The sequence below is a fragment of the Scomber japonicus genome, chromosome 11 (assembly GCF_027409825.1).
Source record: "Scomber japonicus isolate fScoJap1 chromosome 11, fScoJap1.pri, whole genome shotgun sequence".
Lineage (NCBI taxonomy): Eukaryota > Metazoa > Chordata > Actinopteri > Scombriformes > Scombridae > Scomber > Scomber japonicus.
The window spans coordinates 7,664,683-7,684,774 of NC_070588.1; the positions used below are offsets into that span (position 1 = coordinate 7,664,683).

The 20,092-nt window shown below is 38.1% G+C and overlaps 1 protein-coding gene across 1 annotated transcript in view; it reads left to right on the top strand.

The window, feature by feature from the left end:
- obsl1b (obscurin like cytoskeletal adaptor 1b) overlaps positions 1-20,043 on the top strand; it is a 36,979-nt gene extending 16,936 nt beyond the window's left edge. The window contains exons 7-22 of the mRNA XM_053329208.1: positions 1,895-2,170; positions 2,282-2,554; positions 2,776-3,051; positions 3,146-3,421; positions 3,637-3,912; positions 3,998-4,273; positions 5,148-5,417; positions 5,966-6,232; positions 7,296-7,562; positions 8,715-8,827; positions 9,492-9,645; positions 13,643-13,804; positions 14,077-14,181; positions 14,486-14,752; positions 17,190-17,459; positions 19,706-20,043. Coding sequence (XP_053185183.1) covers positions 1,895-2,170; positions 2,282-2,554; positions 2,776-3,051; positions 3,146-3,421; positions 3,637-3,912; positions 3,998-4,273; positions 5,148-5,417; positions 5,966-6,232; positions 7,296-7,562; positions 8,715-8,827; positions 9,492-9,645; positions 13,643-13,804; positions 14,077-14,181; positions 14,486-14,752; positions 17,190-17,459; positions 19,706-19,716 — 3,539 coding nt within the window. The 3' untranslated portion in view covers positions 19,717-20,043. The remainder of the gene's footprint in view (positions 1-1,894; positions 2,171-2,281; positions 2,555-2,775; positions 3,052-3,145; positions 3,422-3,636; positions 3,913-3,997; positions 4,274-5,147; positions 5,418-5,965; positions 6,233-7,295; positions 7,563-8,714; positions 8,828-9,491; positions 9,646-13,642; positions 13,805-14,076; positions 14,182-14,485; positions 14,753-17,189; positions 17,460-19,705) is intronic.
- Positions 20,044-20,092: the final 49 nt, after the last annotated feature.

Below are 20,092 nucleotides of genomic sequence, written 5' to 3' on the forward strand. Positions count from 1 at the left end.
TTTTTTTCAGTCAGTGCTTGGAAAGTAAACTAAAATGCAATAATACGATGAAAGATAATGTGTACTAAAGTTAATTATATACAGTACTTAATATGATTTTGGTGGAAATGTTGAGACCTTTTTCTTAAACCTGATCAAGCACATGAAAAATTAAAGATGATCTAATATGAACAATTATTTATTTAAGTAATGCCAGCTATTTCTCATTCTCAACCAAAGAAGTAAACACTGACTCTTTCAGACTGAGCTATGTGTAATGAAGGACTGATCATAGTGTAAAACCTATGCAGTGTCCTTCAGCTCTATGGTGCATTTTAGCTTCAGTTTATGGCTTGTAGTTTGGTTTAGTTTCACTGCTGTCATCAGTCCTGTTTCCAAGATGCACCAGACAGCTGTTTTCAACCAAACATCTCTGCTAAACAGATTGTACTCTACAATATATGCCACCAGATTGTACTGTATATGCTACCTGCTCTGTGCAAAAAGCAAAGAAAATTAACGACTATCTGTTGAGCCCAGTGGAGCATTTAAGAGCCAGATGTTTCCATCAGGAATTGGTTCAGACCAAAATAGAGCTAACAAGAGAGAAAATGTTGCACAAATATTTTTGGGGGGACCACAAGGAAGACCCTAAATGAATGCTAAAGTTGCTTTATATCTGCTGAATGTGTGTATAGGCAACTGTTTGCTTATGTCACAACAACCTCTAAATGTCAGATTGTCCTGCAGAGAAACTTTGTTGCACTCGCTGCTATGTGACACTGGTGAGACTAATGAACGATGAGCCACTGATGCTGCAGGCTTCTGAAAAGGGCATCAAGGCTGTACATATTCTGTAACAGTCAATTTCATAAACACATAAACAAACACATATGGACAGAGAGTAAGTGAGTTAAACCACAATTTACTATGAAACTACTGTCAAATACATGTGGTATGTGGAGAATGGTAAAAACCGATCATTTAAAACTGGAAAGATTCATGTTCCTTTATACTGTTTCACTAATTGCATGCAAGTCCATGACTCTAGCTGTCTCAATGTTTACTTCAGTGAGCACGTACTTGCTAAACTAAACTTTCTAGACATAAGACTGTATATCCAAGTATGTGACAAAGCACAGCATGGCAAATCTGATTTCTGTGATACTTTTCAATGAACTGAAATTCCTATAGCACTGGTTTGATTCTTAGCTGTTCCAGAGGCTGAGAGGAGCCAATGTGTTGAAGCAGGCAAGCCGATCAAACTGCAGTGTGAGATCTCAGACTCTGTAAACCAGACCTGCTGGCTTAAGGACGGGAAAAAACTCTTGCCAAAATCAGGAATAAACATCGATTCAGAGGGCAATAAGATGTCACTGGCTATAAAGTCAACAACGTCTTCATGCTCTGGGGTGTACAGTTGTAAAACTGATGATCATTCAGAATTCAGCGATTTCTGTGTGGAGGTGAAAGGTGATACTAAAGGTGATATTTTCTTGGCAAGATGCTGTCATTGCAAAGTCATACTTTCATGACCTTAATATCTAAAAAGGAAGAAAACCTGATCATCATCATATTTATCATAGCTGACTTCCCCCTAAAAAGCTCTCATTTCATCAAATATTTAACTGTTTTTCATATAAATGTTTCACATTTAAAGCCAGTTGATGAAGAAAAGCATGCACTTTGATGAATCTTTTTTTTTTCCAGCCGATCATTACGTCACTGCACTGCTTCAATTAACTTGTCAATTTGCTTCGAAAGTGGATTAACAATCATTGCTGATTATGCTGTTTCTATGTATTGTAGTAATATAGAAAGCAAGACTTGCTATAAGCATGTCTAAGCTGTGGAAACCAGAATGAATGCTACCTGCCAGTAACAATCTACTTCCTTTGTGTACTGTTTTCTCCAGCACCACCAGTCACATTTGCTGATATCCCAGAGGAAGACCTTTTCAAGAGTGTTGTGGAACAAGAAGAGCTTGCTCTGTCATGCGAAGTATCAAGGGCTGATAGTGTTGTCCAGTGGTATAAAGATGGAATTGAAGTGCAACTGAGCGACAATATTACAATTCAAGCAGAGGGCACCCAAAGAAATCTGACAATCCATTCAGCTCAACTGTCAGACTCAGGCACATATACATGCCGTGCAGGAGACAACATTTTAATGTTCAAAGTTAACATACGAGGTAACAACAGCTTTAAAAATGTATTATTGTATTAAATGCTTACAAAAATGTATTTTTACACCTGAATGGACAGTAGATAGTGTCTGAATTTCATCTGTTTTTCTGCTTAAGAACCTCCGGTGACGATAATCTACCCCAAGGAGGATGTCCACCTCGACCGTCACGTCCCTGAGGAAATCATTCTGAGTTGTGAATTGTCTCGTCCAAACGGTGTTGTGAGCTGGTTCAAAGACGGCCAAAAGCTGCAGGAGAGTGAGAACATTAAGCTCAAGGTTGAAGGCCCTTATCGGCGACTGAAGATTATTTCCAGTGGAGTGGAAGATTCTGGAGAATACGTCTGTGATACAGCTGATGATTCAATATTCTTTAACCTTAGTATTACAGGTAAGTCCCTAATACTACATATGATATGCACATAGGTGCATTTATATTAGTATTGTAACAACAAAAAACCCCAGGGGTAGACTTTAGTACTCAGGGCAAGACTATGCTGCAAAAAATTGTTCATATGACATTTAGTCTGAATATGTCTAGAGGTAAAGTAGATTCATGTAGTGTTTAACAGCTTAATAATGGCTAAATTGGATCCTAATGTCCATTTTCAGAGCCTCCGGTGCGGATTGTATCCCCGAGTCAGTCACAAATGGAACTGTGTCAGCAAACGTCCGAGAGGATGGTACTGAGCTGTGAGATCTCACGACCTAATGCAATGGTACGCTGGTATCGAGATGGACTTGAAGTGGAGGAGAATGACAACCTTATTCTAGAGGTGGACGGTGTCTACAGAAGACTTATTATACCTGAAACTACAGTCAAAGATTCTGCAGAATACGTCTGTGATACAGCAGATGACTCAGTGACGTTCTTCGTCAACATAGCAGGTCAGGAAACTAAAGATTGTGACAAGAAGGTCCTATAAATCTGTTATTGTGTCAATGTCAAACCATACTAACACAACATTTTCTTGGTGCACAGAGCCTCCTGTTCGCTTTATACGTCCACGGAAGACCGCAAGCAGAGTGGAAAAAGTGGTTGGGAATACTCTGGTTTTAGACTGTGAGGTTTCCAGATCAAATGCTGAGGTCACATGGAAGAAGGATGGAGAAGAGGTGGAGGACTCCAGAAATGTCACCATCCTTGAAGATGGTGCCATACGTCAGTTGACCATTCATTCACTGACAGTTGAAGATGCTGGGCAATATGTCTGTGATGCAAAGGATGATGTGATGGACTTCCATGTAAAAGTACAAGGTAGGTTATACACTATACAGCTAATACTCTCTACCCAATAATCTTGTATCTTAATATTGGTTATATATTGATGGGACCAAGATAATTCATCATAAAATTACTATTTGTACATGGCCATCTCAAAATGGAGAGACCACATCATTGACTTCCTCCATAAGATAATAACTTTTATTATGTTACAATGGAAATTCTGTTCTTTTTGTGTTCATTTTCAGAGTTGCCTGTGAAAATTCTCGGAAAACCTGATGCAAAAACAGAGAAACAGTTCTTAGTATCGGATGACATAATTCTCGTGTGCGAACTATCAAGAGCCAATGCCTCAGTCAGTTGGTACAAAGATAACCAGCTAATCGACGACACTGAGCGATACTGTAGTGAGGAGCAAGGTGTTTTTCGGTCACTGGTTGTCCTAAATGCTGGGCTCGAGGATTCGGGAGAATACACCTGTGACGCAGTGGACGATAACATGATCTTCTATATCACTGTCAAAGGTAAACACATTATTAAGCAATGTAAATGTCATCCATCTTTGTTTACCTCAGGGGATTTATGAAAGGTACTGTGTCTTATGTCCAGAGCCTCCAGTAAAGATCATTGGAAATTCAGGCCACCCAGAGCATCATATGCTGGTAGCAGGGGATGACCTTATTTTGGAGTGTGAGGTGTCTCGGCCAAACGCCACTGTTCAGTGGTTATGGAATGGCGAGATACTGAAACCAGACACTCGAGTAAAAATTGACAGCTATGACGTTGTGAGGAAGCTTGTTCTCTCTGGACTTCAGCCCTCAGACTCTGGAAAATACATTTGCGATGCCACCGATGATAAACTGATAACGATTGTTGAGGTCCAGGGTAAGGAAACTTGTCTCAGATTTTCTTTCTATAGTGTTTGTTGACATTTTTTTGTATGAACATGGATTTTAAAAGCAATCTTTTAAATTTCATTTTTCACAGAGACACCTGTGACATTTGTGAATAAAGAAGTAGATAGCATGTCAGCATATGAAAATGAGAGTGTTACACTGTGTGCCATTGTGAGCCGAGAAATAGCTAATGTCCGGTGGTTGAAAGATGGCCAACTATTGAACGAGGACAACATTCACATCTCCAGTGAGGGTAACACCCACAAGCTCACCATTAATCCCCTGCAGCTGTCAGATTCTGGAGAATATGTCTGTCACGTAAACACAGATGAGATGTATTTCAGTCTTTTAGTCAAAGGTAAGAATTTGGCACTCCCAGTCAAAATGTGACCTCTATTCCATATGAATATTTACTTCATTACAACTGTCACAAAGTCAACATCAATGGAATTTGTTTTTGTTTTTTTCTCTTCATCAGAAATGAAGATGAAATTTATCAAACCTCTGGAGAATACGGTGTGTCTGAAGGGCAGTAGCCTTACATTAAGATGTGAGATCAACAAGCCCAAAGGAGATGTCCAGTGGCTTAAAGATGGCAAGGATATCTCTCCAAGCCGTCGGCACACAATACGGGCACAAGGTCGAGAGCGAAGCTTTACCATCCATGAACTAGTAGCAGAAGATGCTGGAGAATATGCCTGCGAATCTACACATGACAGAACCTCAGCTATTGTCACTATAGAAAGTAAGTAAATATAAATATTACAACTTTAAGGGGCAGTTGGGGTGGTTTGAAATAATCAATATGCCATCTTAAAATGTAAAGCACCATGAATCTAATTCAGCTGAATGTTTGCCTTTAGCTCCCCGTGTTGTTGAGTTCATAGCGGAGCTTCGTAGCATCACAGTCTGTGAAGGAGAGGATGCAGTATATAAGTGTGTGGTTTCCCCAGAGAACACTCGCTTGGTCTGGTACTTAAATGGCAAACAAGTTGCTCTGAATGAGCGCACTGTCATTTCAAGCAATGGACTATGCCACATGCTCTGCATCCACAACTGCATGGTTTCAGATAGCGGCAAAGTGACAGCTGATGCCGAGGGACTGGTATCAGAGGCAGAACTCCAGGTTCAAGGTGAGCTGTTGCCTTGTCCATTAACACTGTCACCATAAACAGTATATTTGTTACAATGAATTGCAGAATTTAAGTTTAACAATCAATTACAATCCAACTAACTTATTATCTCACTGGTTATTATCATCAAGTTTTTCCAAATATGAGCTATTTCAGCAACACTGGAATGAATGTGAGCATAAAAGTAAGAGTCTGTGAATGCCTGTGAACTATTACTACCACATAAGCATATATGTGTGATAAATAATGACCCTTTCAGTCAAATTTTAAATTGTGGAAGAGGCGCCTTTGACGGCTAGCGCTTAGCAGCTTCTCCTGTTAGAATTCCTCTGCTAACTGACAGAGACAAGTGGCTCAGTGGTTTTTGGCGTATGCAACGCTGCAGGGGGCAAGGCTCCTCAGAGCTTCTCGCTTGCTCTCAGTGCTTGAACTTGCATTGTAACATTGCTGATTTTGTTCGGTCTATATGTGATGTAGTTATATAAAAGTACCTAAATTGATGACATGACAGATGCTGCTATATAGTAATTGCTTACATTCATTTTTAGAACAACAGGTGTTGTTCACCAAGAAAATGACACCAGTTATAGCTGAAGAGTACAGTGAGGCAACTCTAGAGGTGGAGGTGAGTCGGGAATCGGAAGAGGTACAGTGGATGAGGCAAGGGGTGCTGATCCACCCTGGGTCCAAGTATACTCTGAAACACAAGGGCCGAAAACACAGTCTCACCATCCACAAACTCACCATGTCTGACCGTGGCACCTACAGCTGTGAAACCCTCCATGACCGCACGCAAGCCCAGCTCACGGTGGAACGTGAGTGTGCACGTGTTTGCACTATGGCCTGTTGTTGTTTGTTTACCGCTGTTGCCGATGGCTCCACCTCTTGCACACCCTCCATCAATGCGTCTTGTGAAGGCAAGCTCTATTAACTGAGTAGGAGTAATTTGAGTGACTGGGGCCCAGGGTGGCACTTGCACTGGAACATGATGGCAATCAACAGGTGATCCACAGCCCAACTGGACTTTCAGACATGATGTTTCTGTATTGACACAGGATCAATGAAGCCTTTCGGTCTCCACATCAAAGCAGATCACAGTTTTAAGTTCTTGGTTTATAAAAATTAAGATGCTACTGCTCAAGGGCTAGAATTACATTTATGAACAAAGTAAACGTTCACATTTACAAATGTATCAAGCAGAATGACCTACAACACCCAGCTTCTTGTAGTAATTAAGACGTACTTAGGCTTGTTTTTTCTTAGTGCATACTTCTTAAATTTCTTAGTCCTATGATCCACAGGCCAGTAGGTGAATTAAAGGCTGTTCTTTCAACACTAGCGTGGGTGGGAAGGGGAAAGTCGGGACTTCAGGCTGCTGTTGGCACCTCCTATGAATTTGGATCTCCTCTCATTGCTTCTAAATTTACACCCTGGCCTTCAAAACTAAGATTGTTGTCATCAGGTCTCCAAAATAAACACTCCTTTTTCCCCACACAGAATGCTCGTCTGTGTTAGAATAAGTGAAAAATGTTGGCCGTTTCAAAGCTGGCTTTTGTGTAAAGCCCTGTACTCAAATGACCAAAATATCGGCTTGTATATGTGTGCCAGTTTGTATTGTTTGACTGCAGACTGTTGTATACAGAGCAGACTCCAAGCCTATTCTGTAACAGAAAAACGACACCATGTCTGCTCAGTGTTAAAAGTGGAATGAAAATGCTTGCCACTGGAGTCGTTTGAAACATACCCTTTGTGTAAGCTTTCGATGTACTGAAATGTACTAACACAAAAAGCACCAACAGCTGAATGTGGTTTTACAGTTTGCTGCTGTTGTATTTCTTTTCCATTTCATTTTACACAGTTGTACAATTTTCTTTACAGCTCGAAAAATCACAATCAAGAGGGAGCTGACTGACATAAAAACCACAGAGAGAGAAACAGCCTCTTTTGAGGTGGAACTATCCCATCCCAACGTACCAGGCACCTGGACGAGGAACGGCATTCAGCTCAAGCCGACACACCACTTCCGCATGACTGCCAAAGGACAAGTCCACAGCCTCACTGTCTCGAATCTGTCAGTAGAAGACACTGGCACCTTTACGTTCTGTGTGGAGAATTTGAAAACATCTGCAAGGCTTGTTGTCAAGGGTGAGTCATTTCTAAAAAGAGAAAGTTAAAAAAAAAGGGAGGGGGGGCAGAAATATTTGATTTCACCATTTTAACAATGTAAAGAGGCTTCTCTACAAAGTTAACCCTCACAACACTTCACAGTATGCACTCATAACTAAACTTTATACCACGACAGATCATTCCTTAATACCTCATAAATCACAGATAAATGTGATCATTCCTTAGTGAAGCTTTCAAAGACCAGAGAGAGTTTAAGTTTTATGCTTTCTATGTATGGACAATAAACCTTTACAATCACACTATATAATGGTCCTAAGTAATACAAATACAAATACAAAACAGAAGAATATAACAAGTTCAATAAATTGTATTTAATGTGAAGAGTGCAACAGTATTTGGTTAAGTTTTGAATAAATTGTTTGCACATTTTCGGTTACATCGGGGAAGACATCAAAATGTGTTCTGAAAAAAAGTCAAATGTAACAATGTGTCAAATTTGACCTCAAACAGCATGTAAGGGTTAGGAATTGATAAGTAATTGTGTGTGGGGTCTAATTTGAAGTAATGAGTAAATAATTTAAAGTAATTTTGTGTTTCATGTGCTTTATGCAAGTAATCAACCAGGTCTACTTTGAATGTAATATTTGCACATTTTTAGCTCACACATCATGTACAGTACAGTACACTACACTACAATACAACCAAAACAACATTTTACTGTATTTATTTTGTGACCTCAGACTAGTAGCTAAAGCAGTTCACCCAAAGGAGATCAAATGCCAACCAATGGGGCCAGGATAATAGAATGAGTGGCGCTCCTGCTACTGTTGCCTTTATCCTGGCTCACATTACAAACACAAAATAGCCTAGCATGACCCAATGAAAAGCGGTAGCTCCGTTCAGTCTTTTCTGTCAGGTGCCAGTTTAACCTCATGCTGTAAAATAATCCACTCCATGCCAAGTCACTTACTATGCCTCATCCCTTTGAGCTAGGGGTTAAAACGCTCTAGATGACAACTGGATGAAAATGTCATCGCAGTAAATTAGGTCACATAACTTAACAGTATGGGAAACTTTGAATTTTGCTCATCAATATGTAGCGTTAGTACATTTATTTGTAAAGAAATTCAAGTATGATTGCTTTAATTTAGCATGCTTTTTCTCCACCAGAGCCCCCAGTGACAGTTTTCAGAAAACTGGAGAACCAGAAATTCCCTGAAGGTGCAATAGTGTCTATTGAGTGTGAGCTGTCAAGACACAATATCAATGTGAAATGGATCAAGGCAAGTGTTTTCTTTTTCTATATAACCAACATCTATTTACATTTTTAATACATCATTTTTAAATCTAGAGCCAACAACAACAAATGTTATGTTTTATGATGTTATAATATTAATGTTCAACTCAAAGGAAAAACGTAGACGTCATCTAAATGGACACAATCTCTGTGAACGAAGTATCTTAATAATACTTGAATATATTCCAATAATAACCACAAATTATTTGAAAATTTCTGCTCAGTTGTCTTCAGTCGACATTGTATTGATCAAGGTAGAACAATAACAAATTGATGTGGTTGGACAATGTTATGTTGTGTTAAAGGTGCAATAAATGACATTGAGTCTCACTGGATGTGAGCAAATAGCTATTTGCTATGTAAAGATATAATGGAGTAATCGCGATCAGGGCAGTGAAAGTCAAACTCCCTGCATGTGTTTGTTATTCAAACTTCTTTGTTCTTGGTTTTGGTAGGTGCCCTGGCCATGTGTGCATGTTTTGCATGTGAGTTTCTCTGTGTGAATTGTGAATTGAGAACTTTATTGAATCAACGTGGGACATATATTTTGGTCTGAGATGTTGGTGCTACAGTGTGACATCTAGTGGCTGAATGTCACGTATTGCATCTCTTATAACATGTTTTGGTTAATTTTTTTAATTCTTCTTCAGGATGGGGTTGAGTTGAAGGCGGGCAAGGACTTGCGCATTTATGCGATGGGACGGAAGCGTTTCCTTCAGATCATGAAATGTCAAGTCAGTGATTCTGGCATGTACACCTGTGATGCTGGAGATGCGACTACGTCCTGCACTGTGGAGGTCTATGGTAAAGTCTGCTTTCTAACTAAATTAAAAACAAGGGCCCCTACTTTTACAGTGGTGTGATATGTGACATGGGCTGAAGCCCAGACTGGGACCAAGACCATCAGATTTTATGTCATTATCAGTCATTTAGTGCTGTGAAACTAAAGGCCATAGAGGTGTAAGCAGAATAGGCTATATAACATTTATGCTAACTTTCCTTTACTACTTTGTATCAGTGATTTGACAAGAAATGAACTGAGTAGTTATGATGAGCATGCACAGTATTACCATAAATAATGTGGCTGGTCATTGCTCAGATATTAGAACTTTGGTTCTGATCCAAGTGGCTGTTCACGACAGGTCCAATGGACCTGTCGTGAACATTCATCTTTTGAAGAGAGACCTGATATGATGGGGACCCAACACAAATAAATCTGACTCAAATAGACCTGAAGATAGAGATATAACACTGACACAGCAGCAGAATGATACACTATCATTTAACAACCAGGCTCTGTTTCCACTTTCTGTGCCAATATTAAAACATTCTGTAACTGGCCAATAGAAAGAACAGAAGATAAACATTTTCTAACCAACTTAATGGCCTGCCTGAGAATCCGATTTTTAAAAAATGTTAAATGTTAATGTTTTTTAGCACATTTCAACTTAAATCAATTCAAAGTGCATCCTGTCAAGAAAAAAGCAAACAAACATAAAATACTGTTAGGCTTTGGAGAACCACTGTTATAATTTATTACCATCATAATGTAAGAGGAACACAAAGTGTGGGAAACATGTTAGCTAAGAGCAAGTACAGTAGGATAATTTAGAGCAACAAGATTGTAAACAAGAGAAAAAGAAAAAAAAGCACTTACCACACAATCACAGTGCTACCATCTCTTTGTTGGCACTTATGATTTGCTGCTATGTTTCTTTTTTTTCCTGCCCCAATCAAAACAGAAGACTGGAATTCATAGTCGCATAAGCAAAAATATGAATGGCAGAAAAGACATACATATAAAATAAGCTCAGTCACACAGATGATTTTACTTGTGTCTAATTAAGCCTCTGAACTACTCAAAATTGTGTGTGCATGTATAAACTAAACTTGATTGATCTGTCTTTCTTGCTCTGGTTAGCTTTGTTGCACCTCTTAGGGCAAGACTAATTACATTTTGATCATTCTTATTGGTTGCCAGCTGAACATGATCAGAGTTCATTACTGAGAGTGATTGAAAGCATGCAAACTTTTTAATGCAGCTGTTACAGATATGCTGCATTTTCTCTTTCCAATACAAGTTCATTTGAATACTTTAAAAAAAAATGCTTTTCAAAACTGCACTCAGGTGTGCAGCCAACTAAATAATGTTCATATATATAATACTTATATAGTTATTCAATAAATGTATTTTTACAAAATACATGAATGACAATGAATGTGCTTTACCAGGAGTTACTTACAAGAATATGTTATTTCAACAGAAGATGCTCCCCTCAACACATATATCTGAAACTTTTTTTTTTCTACTTGAGTTGTTTTCAGGTTGCACACATGCAAACATTTACTCGTATTCTTACAGACTTTACCCTGAGATGATTGCTCATAAAATATCTTTTCTAGGGTCTGGGTTAGGGGTAGGGTTAGGGTTAGGTTGAGAAAGTTTAGAAACATAATAAATCAACATGATTTATAAAATATAAGCAAGAACATAGACTGCTGTCACCCTTTGGCCTGGTATTTACTATTGGTATGAATACCACTGTGAGTTTTTAGTTCCTTTAATACTACACAGAGCGCTGCACGGTATGCGCCAGGCTCCAATGTAGCGAAAGACTGCCATCTGCCTGTCAGTCACAGAATAGCCTTTATGATGCCACAACATAAGATAAATTGTTTTATGCTGTTTTATTTTTTATGTTACTGTTTAATGCATTATGTAACTCACTTTGAATTAGTTTGCATTTGTGTACAATACATGCTATAGAAATGTACTTGCCTTTCTTTGATACAATACATACACATCTGTGCAAAAAAAAAAAACAAGACTACACAACGTATAGCAATAATATACAATGACACAGACTTTACAGTGATGGGGGTCAAAATCCACAGTGTCTCATTTTGTGCAGAAATGCATTAAAAAACATTCATTAGTTAAAGTAACTCAATATCTGCCACATTTACAGTCTTTTTAGCATCTAATTCCCTCTTTGTGTTTCCTTGGACATTGTTTTCCTGTTGAGCTATGGTGGAAGTACTGTATGGCAACAAAAAGAGGGACTTTGACACTAAAAAGATTTAATGTTGAAAGATATCTAATAATGAATGTTTTATGAAGTAATCTTCTAATCGTCAGCCTGAACAGGAGGAATGATTATGACAAGAAAAACTTATTTGAATTCCATTCCATTTGGGCACCTTACTATTGTTTTAACCACTTAACGCACGCTGTTCCGTCTACTGGACGGGACGGATGTTAGGAGGTAGCCACACGTTCTTCTGAATGTTTTAAACACCAACCCTTAAACATATATACTCATGCCGTACATCGTTGGAAAGCTTAGATTGTCCTGATTCATTCAAGACCACTCACGACTTATATGGTTACTCACAGCCGTAATAGTATTAGCGATTAGCTCGGCTAGCCCCTGAGCTAAGTAAGAAAAGCTATAATGCCTACATACCTTCAAAGTCTTCCCTTTATCCACAACGACCATCTTATGACTCAGGACTTTCTGTACAGCTCGCCAAATATCCATTCTTGTGAAATATGAAATCCGTTTCCATAAAACCGAAATACTTTCCTCAATATGTCAACATGTATTTAGTCCAACACGTAACATAATAACACAAATAACAAACCATATACGGTCCGTTTACGTCATTTCCTGACCTGCGCGTCCATCTCAGAGTACACGTGACTAGATGTTTACGACCGTGAGCCTCTTCTGCTTCTGACGACACCACACACAAGCCAATCGGTGTTTAGGATTAGGCAGTACATGTCTCCAAAGCCAATGAGGACATGTGACCGACAACAATGACGACATGGCTTTGATTGACTGCTGTTCTAGCCTATGGAAATATTCGGTGAAATTAAGTTGATAACCTTTTAGCCAATAGTCAGAGGTTTCCAACGGTGTATGACACTAAGCTATTAGTTTGGCTGTCCATAAACAAACTCCAAGCGTAACCGGTGTGCGCCCTGTGCGTAAAAGAGTTGAACCATATATCATTACGCACTCGGCATTTTGGTACACGGTTGGTTCTTCTTCGACTTAACATATGACTTATACCAAAATAAACAGATAGATAGATAGATAGATAGATAGATAGATAGATAGATAGATAGATAGATAGATAGATAGATAGATATGGCCAAACAAAAAAATATGGTTATATGTAATAATAATAATAATAATAATAATAATAATATGGCGTCAACTTTCATTAGAGACCAAGATTTTGATTGTAGGCAAAGGGGATGTGAAGTTATAGGTGTTTGATTGTGGTTATACAGCTTTGGTAACCAAGTGTCCATTTGGAGTCTCCAAAAAGGACCTGAGGAAAACGCATGGACATGCCTGTTGAAAAATAATTCTGAAAAATTCATCTTTTGGTCTTTTGACTCCAAATTTGCCAAGACCTGTGGCTGTGGCCTCATTGTGTCTATATCCTGCTGAGAGGTCCCTGAATGTCTGTACACATGTCATTGTAAAGACAAACCTATGGGCGAGTAAACAACCCCATCATTGTAACCTCTGCCACTCTTTGTCAGTAAGTCACAGAATCACACAGACACGTTTACAAGAATCCTGAGAGTGTTTCCTTTCCAATGATACCAGACACATCTCTGAGTCTCAAACTATGTGGGATCTGTGCTGCTCACAACTTGGGCATGTCGTTTAGGCTAACAGCATAAAAAACAGGGGCGTGTGTTAAGTGGTTAAGATTGACTTTAAAAAATTGTGCACCCATCTTTTAAGCATCCATTAACATGATGTTAATCTGTTGGCAGAGCGTGAACTGCTGATCGTGCAGGGCCTCGAGGATCTGCATATCCAGGAAGATCAGAATGCAGTGTTTGTTTGTGAGATCTCAGTAGAGGACGTGCCCGGCGAATGGTACAAAAACGGAGAGAAGATACAACCCACCAGTACCATCAAGGTCCGCCAGGAAGGTCAGCTTCAAATCCTGCACGTCTCCCCTGATGATATTGCACTCATAAATAAATGAGTCTGACTTTAAAATTTTCTGATTTTCTATAATCTTTAAACAGTTGTAAAAGGGCAAGCAAAAAAGAGGTGTCTGTGTAAAAACATTCTTGTATGGACATACAATAGAATAGAATTCAAATAAAATCTATCAATAGCTCCCTTGCTCCCTTACCTGGTTACTTATCTTATTATCTAATTTAATGTATTTCTCACCACAAATTATATCTCGTTTCAGGGACAAAACATTTTCTTCTGATGTGCAATGTGCGCCCGGAGGACTCTGGAGAAATCAAGTTTGTCGCCAGACATATCGAATCTGTCACTTGCCTGGAGGTGGAAGGTATAACAATGAAAACTATGTGTTGCAAATTGAATACGTTTTTCTACATGAATGATAATTGATAATGATAGTTTTAATATTTATTGATTCAATATTTATATATATTTTAGGAATTATTATAGAGCATGCCTGTGTCAACTCTAATTTACAATGTCTGTGGTTCACATAACACTCAAAACATTATCCCATTTTGTTCTTCACTTAACAGTGAATTTTGAAGTCTCACAAATAACTTAAGTTTACGTTAATTCCGTCTGTCATCCAGTTATATTCATCCACGCATCAAAACTTCATTCTTTTTCAGAGGTTCCTGTCAACATTGTGAAACCTCTGCAGGATAAAACCGCCCTCGAGAAGAGCCGTGTGATCTTAGACTGCACGGTGTCCAACCCCAGATGTAGTATCCGCTGGTACAAAGGCAGTAATGTCATCCTACCCTCAGAGCGCTTTGAGATCTGCAGTGAGGGCTGTTATCGGAAACTAATCATCCAGCAGGTGGTGCTAGAGGATGAGGGCATGTACAGCGTGCAGGTTGGAGAGTATTCATGCTCTGCTAAACTGACAGTGGAGGGTAAGAGAATTCATGGTTAATTAACAGCACTAAATAGTGTACAGGCAAAGTCATTTCCTATCTGTTTATTAGTAAGGCCAATGTTAAAATTTAATGTGATAAATGTATTATAGTACATCAATATAGTACAAATATATTGTACTTCTTTATACAGTACTGCTTTTGTTATTGTGTGTATATTGATAGTCCAGTACCAACAAAAGGGGAGTTGTCATAACCCGAGAGTAGCTTATCAAAGCTTCCTTATTCCCCACAAAAAAAAAAAAAAAAAAAAAAACCTTTAAAAAATGGCAACAATTCTGAGGCTACTGTAATGTAACTGAGGGGGTTGAGGACCTCAAAAGTAACCTCATAGTGCCATCTACTGGCAAAGCAAAGTTAAAAAACATTTTGTCCACATGATTAACACAAGTTATCACCATTTTTCACACTCCTGTTTTCCACTCACCCTTTCTCATTTGAAATTTTAACTGACCATTTCCAACATGTTTGTTTTCCCCCTTAATTCATTTCTTAAAAGACTGAGACTTGGCTTTTAAAAGTTGGAAGTCTTCCACAGACAACAGCTGCTGATTCTGCTTGAATTCACTTACAACAGATTCCAACTGCATGCCTGCTTAATTAGCCCCCTCAACACAAATTATGTGTGTCATACTAATTCATTGTGGAAAAACCCCAGCACATGACACTCACATGCAGAATGATATGATTTTCGAGTAACCCCAATCTCTCCTTAAATAACAATGGGCCTTTTTGACGGAAGATATTTTGACATGTCACAGTAAGAAAAGCACAGGTGTGAATAGTAAACCGAATGATGGCTGAATTCCCTTCAGCTTCAGGGTCCTGGTGCATACTGGCTCACTGTCACACTGTCCTACTGGGAAACTTGAACAGAAGGTAGACATTATATTAGTGGTATTAAGCCATTTTTTCCACTATGGAAACTTAAAGTCTTCCACTCAAAAACATGTTTTTCTTCTTGTTCTTATAATTGAATTTTTGAGCTTCACTGTGAATGAATGAAGAATGTATGTGCAGAGAGGACTGTTTTCACATCCATCTACTGAAAGTGGAACATTTTTCTGTGCTCATCGAAAATCTGATTTTAAGGGACTGGCCTATGGGCATGATTGATGACATTACAAAAAGATTGGAAGCCAATCCTGGCCCAGCATTCAACTCAAAGTGTGATGTGGAAACTTGAAGCCTTCAGTGCACATTCGCTGAAAACACTGTTCTGACTGTTCAGCGAAGTAAGAGACGTCTTGTGTCCAACAGTTAAACTGAAATGAAATATATTTACATATTCATAGATTCTGGATTTTTAATGAGGGAGTAGAAGTGGATTGACCTGGTGTGCCAGATGGTTTGTTACACAGAATCATGGAAACAGTTTGGAAAAGGGCAAGCACTTAATAAAATAATTGGCAGATGATTGAACAAACCATCTGTGTATCTATTGCCTTACCTTGCCAGGTAGTGTTGATAGTTGGTAGTGTTGATGTTGAAAATCCAGCTGAGAGTAAGAAGTAAATGCCATTTTAAGAAATTCTAACTAATTAATTGAATTTTTGTGGAAAAACATATCAGACACAAATTTCATATTGAGCTTTAGTGGATCATCACACATCAAGTATGGAATTAATCAGCTTCAGTCCAACTTTTCTATGGATGTCAGTTTTTGAGCCACGACAAAGGGAAAATATTGCCTGTAAGTCTTGTTTTTAGCGTAGCCAAAATGTCTTTTGCTATGTTGTAAAACATATTGTAAAATTGTGAGGCCCACTGAGAATCTTATCAATATTTATTTGTATTCACAACAGAATCCGTTCTCAAGGTACTGAAGCACCAATTGATCAAACATGGCAGCAAGGCATGATTGGTTGTTACTGGCGTAAACAAGATTTGAAACTGAAACAGTTATTGATTACTTAGGGCCCCTACTGGCTTGTTAAGAGGAATGATGAGTCAGAAGTAATTTGCAGTATAAAGTAGGTTTTTTTAAAAGTCCACAAATATCATAAATGTACACAAAAGAATATTGAGCTGATGAGACCAGTAGTACGAGAGATTAGCTGCAGAGAGATACACACACACACACTCAAAATCAGTCTTTTCCTGCTGTGACAGGTCAAAATGTCCTATACCTGCATGAGATTATGGATTACTGGGTGAGATGTGTAAAGGGGATAAATAACAGTCAAAAGCAGACACACAGTTCAAGAGTTACCTGAGAAAGATTTACCACTTACGACTTAAAATAAAATATAAAACTTTGTATAATTGGATATGAGCTGGCTATTCTTTTTTTAACCAGTAGATGTCAGATTTTACAAAGATTTCTATTTGGGGGCCTGTTACTCTATTACCTCTACAAAAACACTAAGAACAGAAACCCTGCTTTTCCTCTTCTTTTTTTTTTACAACAATTCAGCCCAGTCTTTGTTGATGGTCAGAGAACTGAAAGATGTGGAGGTCAAAGCCCCCAACGAAGCCTGTTTTGAATGTGAGGTGTCAGTCCCAGTCATCAAATCCCCCGTGTGGAGCCTGAATGGGGAGCCCTTGCAGCAAAGCCCTCGTATACGTCTGGAGAAGATGGGAACAGTCCACCGGCTGACCCTGAGACAAACCTCCCCAGACATGAGTGGAGCAGTGGAGTTCACTTCTGGAAAAGCCAAGAGCACAGCTCAGCTTCGGGTGCTTAGTAAGTGAAAGATGGCATTTTTATGGTGCTTCTTTATTATTGTAAACTTTGGGACTGGTTTAACTGACAGTACATCTCGTCCAACTTCAGTATATCAAAAGATTCATAAAAGGCTCAGGGGATGAAATATGAAACATCATTATGAACCTGATGTAAAATCACTCACTTTGTCAAATTAATTTCTTTAGTTTTTCATAAGCTAAAGAAATATTTTCATATAACCACAAGCATAGAGCCTACGATTTTCAGTTAAAGGTCATGTACACAGTTTTTCAAGTCTATCTTAAAACAATATTCAGGTGCCTAAATGAACATTGAAACAGTCTTCTTTCTTGCCATATTCATTCCTCCTGTTCATACTGATCATTAGAAGATCGCTTCATACTGCATTGGGGATCAAATCCACAGTCCTCCTTCTGTAAAACTGTATTTAAAAGTTTATCTGAAGCTAATATGAAGCTTCAGCTTTCAAAATTAGTCAAATCAAGTAGATATCTTTCTCTATTTTGCAGTGAAGGCTGTTACCACAATCGAATCAACCTTTTCAGCGCCAAAGTCTCTTTTTTTGTTACTATACTTCCATCGCAGCTCAACAAAAACAAACAAAGAGGGAATTTGATGTTCAAAAGACTGTAAATGTGGCATATATCCACTTAATATGACCAACTCAGGCTGCTGAAGCCTCATCTAAGCTTCACATCAACTTTTACATGCATTTTTGCACGAAGTGTGTGACAACATTGTGAATTATGTCACTCGCATTGAAAACACATTTGAAGGGGATCCTTTAACAGCCAGTATGAACAGGAGGAATGATTACAGCTAAGGAAGTGTATTTCATTGTTCATATGGACACTTGGCTGTTGTTATAAGACTTTAAAGACTTGAAAAACTGTGAACCTATCCTTAAATAACACCATACTATTTTTATAGTCACCTAAGTTACTTATAGTAGCCTAAAGCTGAGTTTTTGTCCTTGAACATACCACTGTTGGTGTCAGTGAATTTAACTGACTGTTGTCATTCAAATATTAACCACTAGATGGTGATAAAACACAAGGTCTATATTCTCTTGTCAAATGCTGCATGTACAGTATGTGAAAAGATGCAATCTCAAATTATGAAAGAAAATAGTGTTTTCATTTAATGTTTTTTTTTTATATGTTAAACTAAAAAGACATACTTGCATTAGAAGCAACACATAAAAATACCATAAACCCTTCAGACTAATCCTGAATTACTGCGGAGGCGTGACCAAGTGTGCTGCATGACTTGGCGCTGCACATGTAGCACACAGCAATAAATACAGTAGATGTTTTGGCTTTTAGAGTGCAGCATTCTGTCAATAATACCTGGCGTTTATGGTTTTGCTCTACTTACACATATGTAGGTCAAACAGAGCACAAACTCACACAACCTTCTCGACCTATTTAAATATGCACGAGAGTAAACTATATTTAGTTTTATTATGTTGGCTTTAAACGAAAGAGTATTATGTTTAATCATCTGGCTTATGTGTTCAACCTGTTGTAAATTTACTTTTATACTGAGACAACATGCAGCCCAACTAGAGCGCACACTCAGATAAGAAAATTAAAATAAATGAAAAGGGTCAGCAATTCTATAAATGGTGTGACATTTGAGTCATAGACTAAACAGAGCAGGTGACGGCTAGCGACGGGGGAAAATACTAGTTAATTAGATCGATTTTCTGAGAATATGATATCAACTTTGAGGTTATAATGTTTTTAATGAAGTTTCAGGTCTTTGGTCTAAAATCCATTCAGGGTCGTCACAAGAATTATTACGTTGGTGATTTACAAAAGTGAGCATCTGCAGGAATTTCTTTAGAAGAGAAAATCTACTTGGCAACTGCTTTTTCAGAATGGAAGATTAGAGCAGTAGTTGAATATGAAGGGTCACAAGATGATTACATTTGTAATAAAGAAATATAGATATTTCTGTTCTCCAATATAGATTTTTTTTCTTGTCAAATACTGAACACAAGTAGACATTGACTTGTTTCAAGGGTTAAAAGCCAAAAAGATTGGGAAACACTGACTTAGAGTAAAATTGTTCTGTTTTTAACAGAACTGCTATGCAACTGAGTTTTGTAATAAAAGCTGGTTTATTGTGTTACAGAGGAGTTACACAAGACATGTTTACACTTTGACAGAAAAAGGTCAAAATTGTTGACTGACATCTCTGCTCCGAAGTCTAATTCTCTCTATGCTCACATTTCACAGGTGATCCATGAGAGACAGCTTCTGTCATCATCTAACACAGGATGGATTAGTGATTGTATTGATGTTTTCAAGTTGTAACATTGACAGTGCTTACATATTTACATGCAGTATGTCTATAAATGTGGTTTAAACAGGGTTGAGATGGAATTTAATGTAACTCAGTTATTTCAGGGGGTTGATTTTCTTCTAGTAACTTGCCTTTAAGTAACAACATTTCTGTTAATATAGACTTTATATTCAGTGTGTGAAAATTTTTAAAATGTTCCTTTAAAGTAACAGAAATAGCAGTTGGGATGTAAATAATGTCCTGTGTGAAAGTTTTTTGGCTGTAGCCACATTGAGAATTTTTAGCTGAATGTGCATTTGTGCTAATTATTTGAATACTAT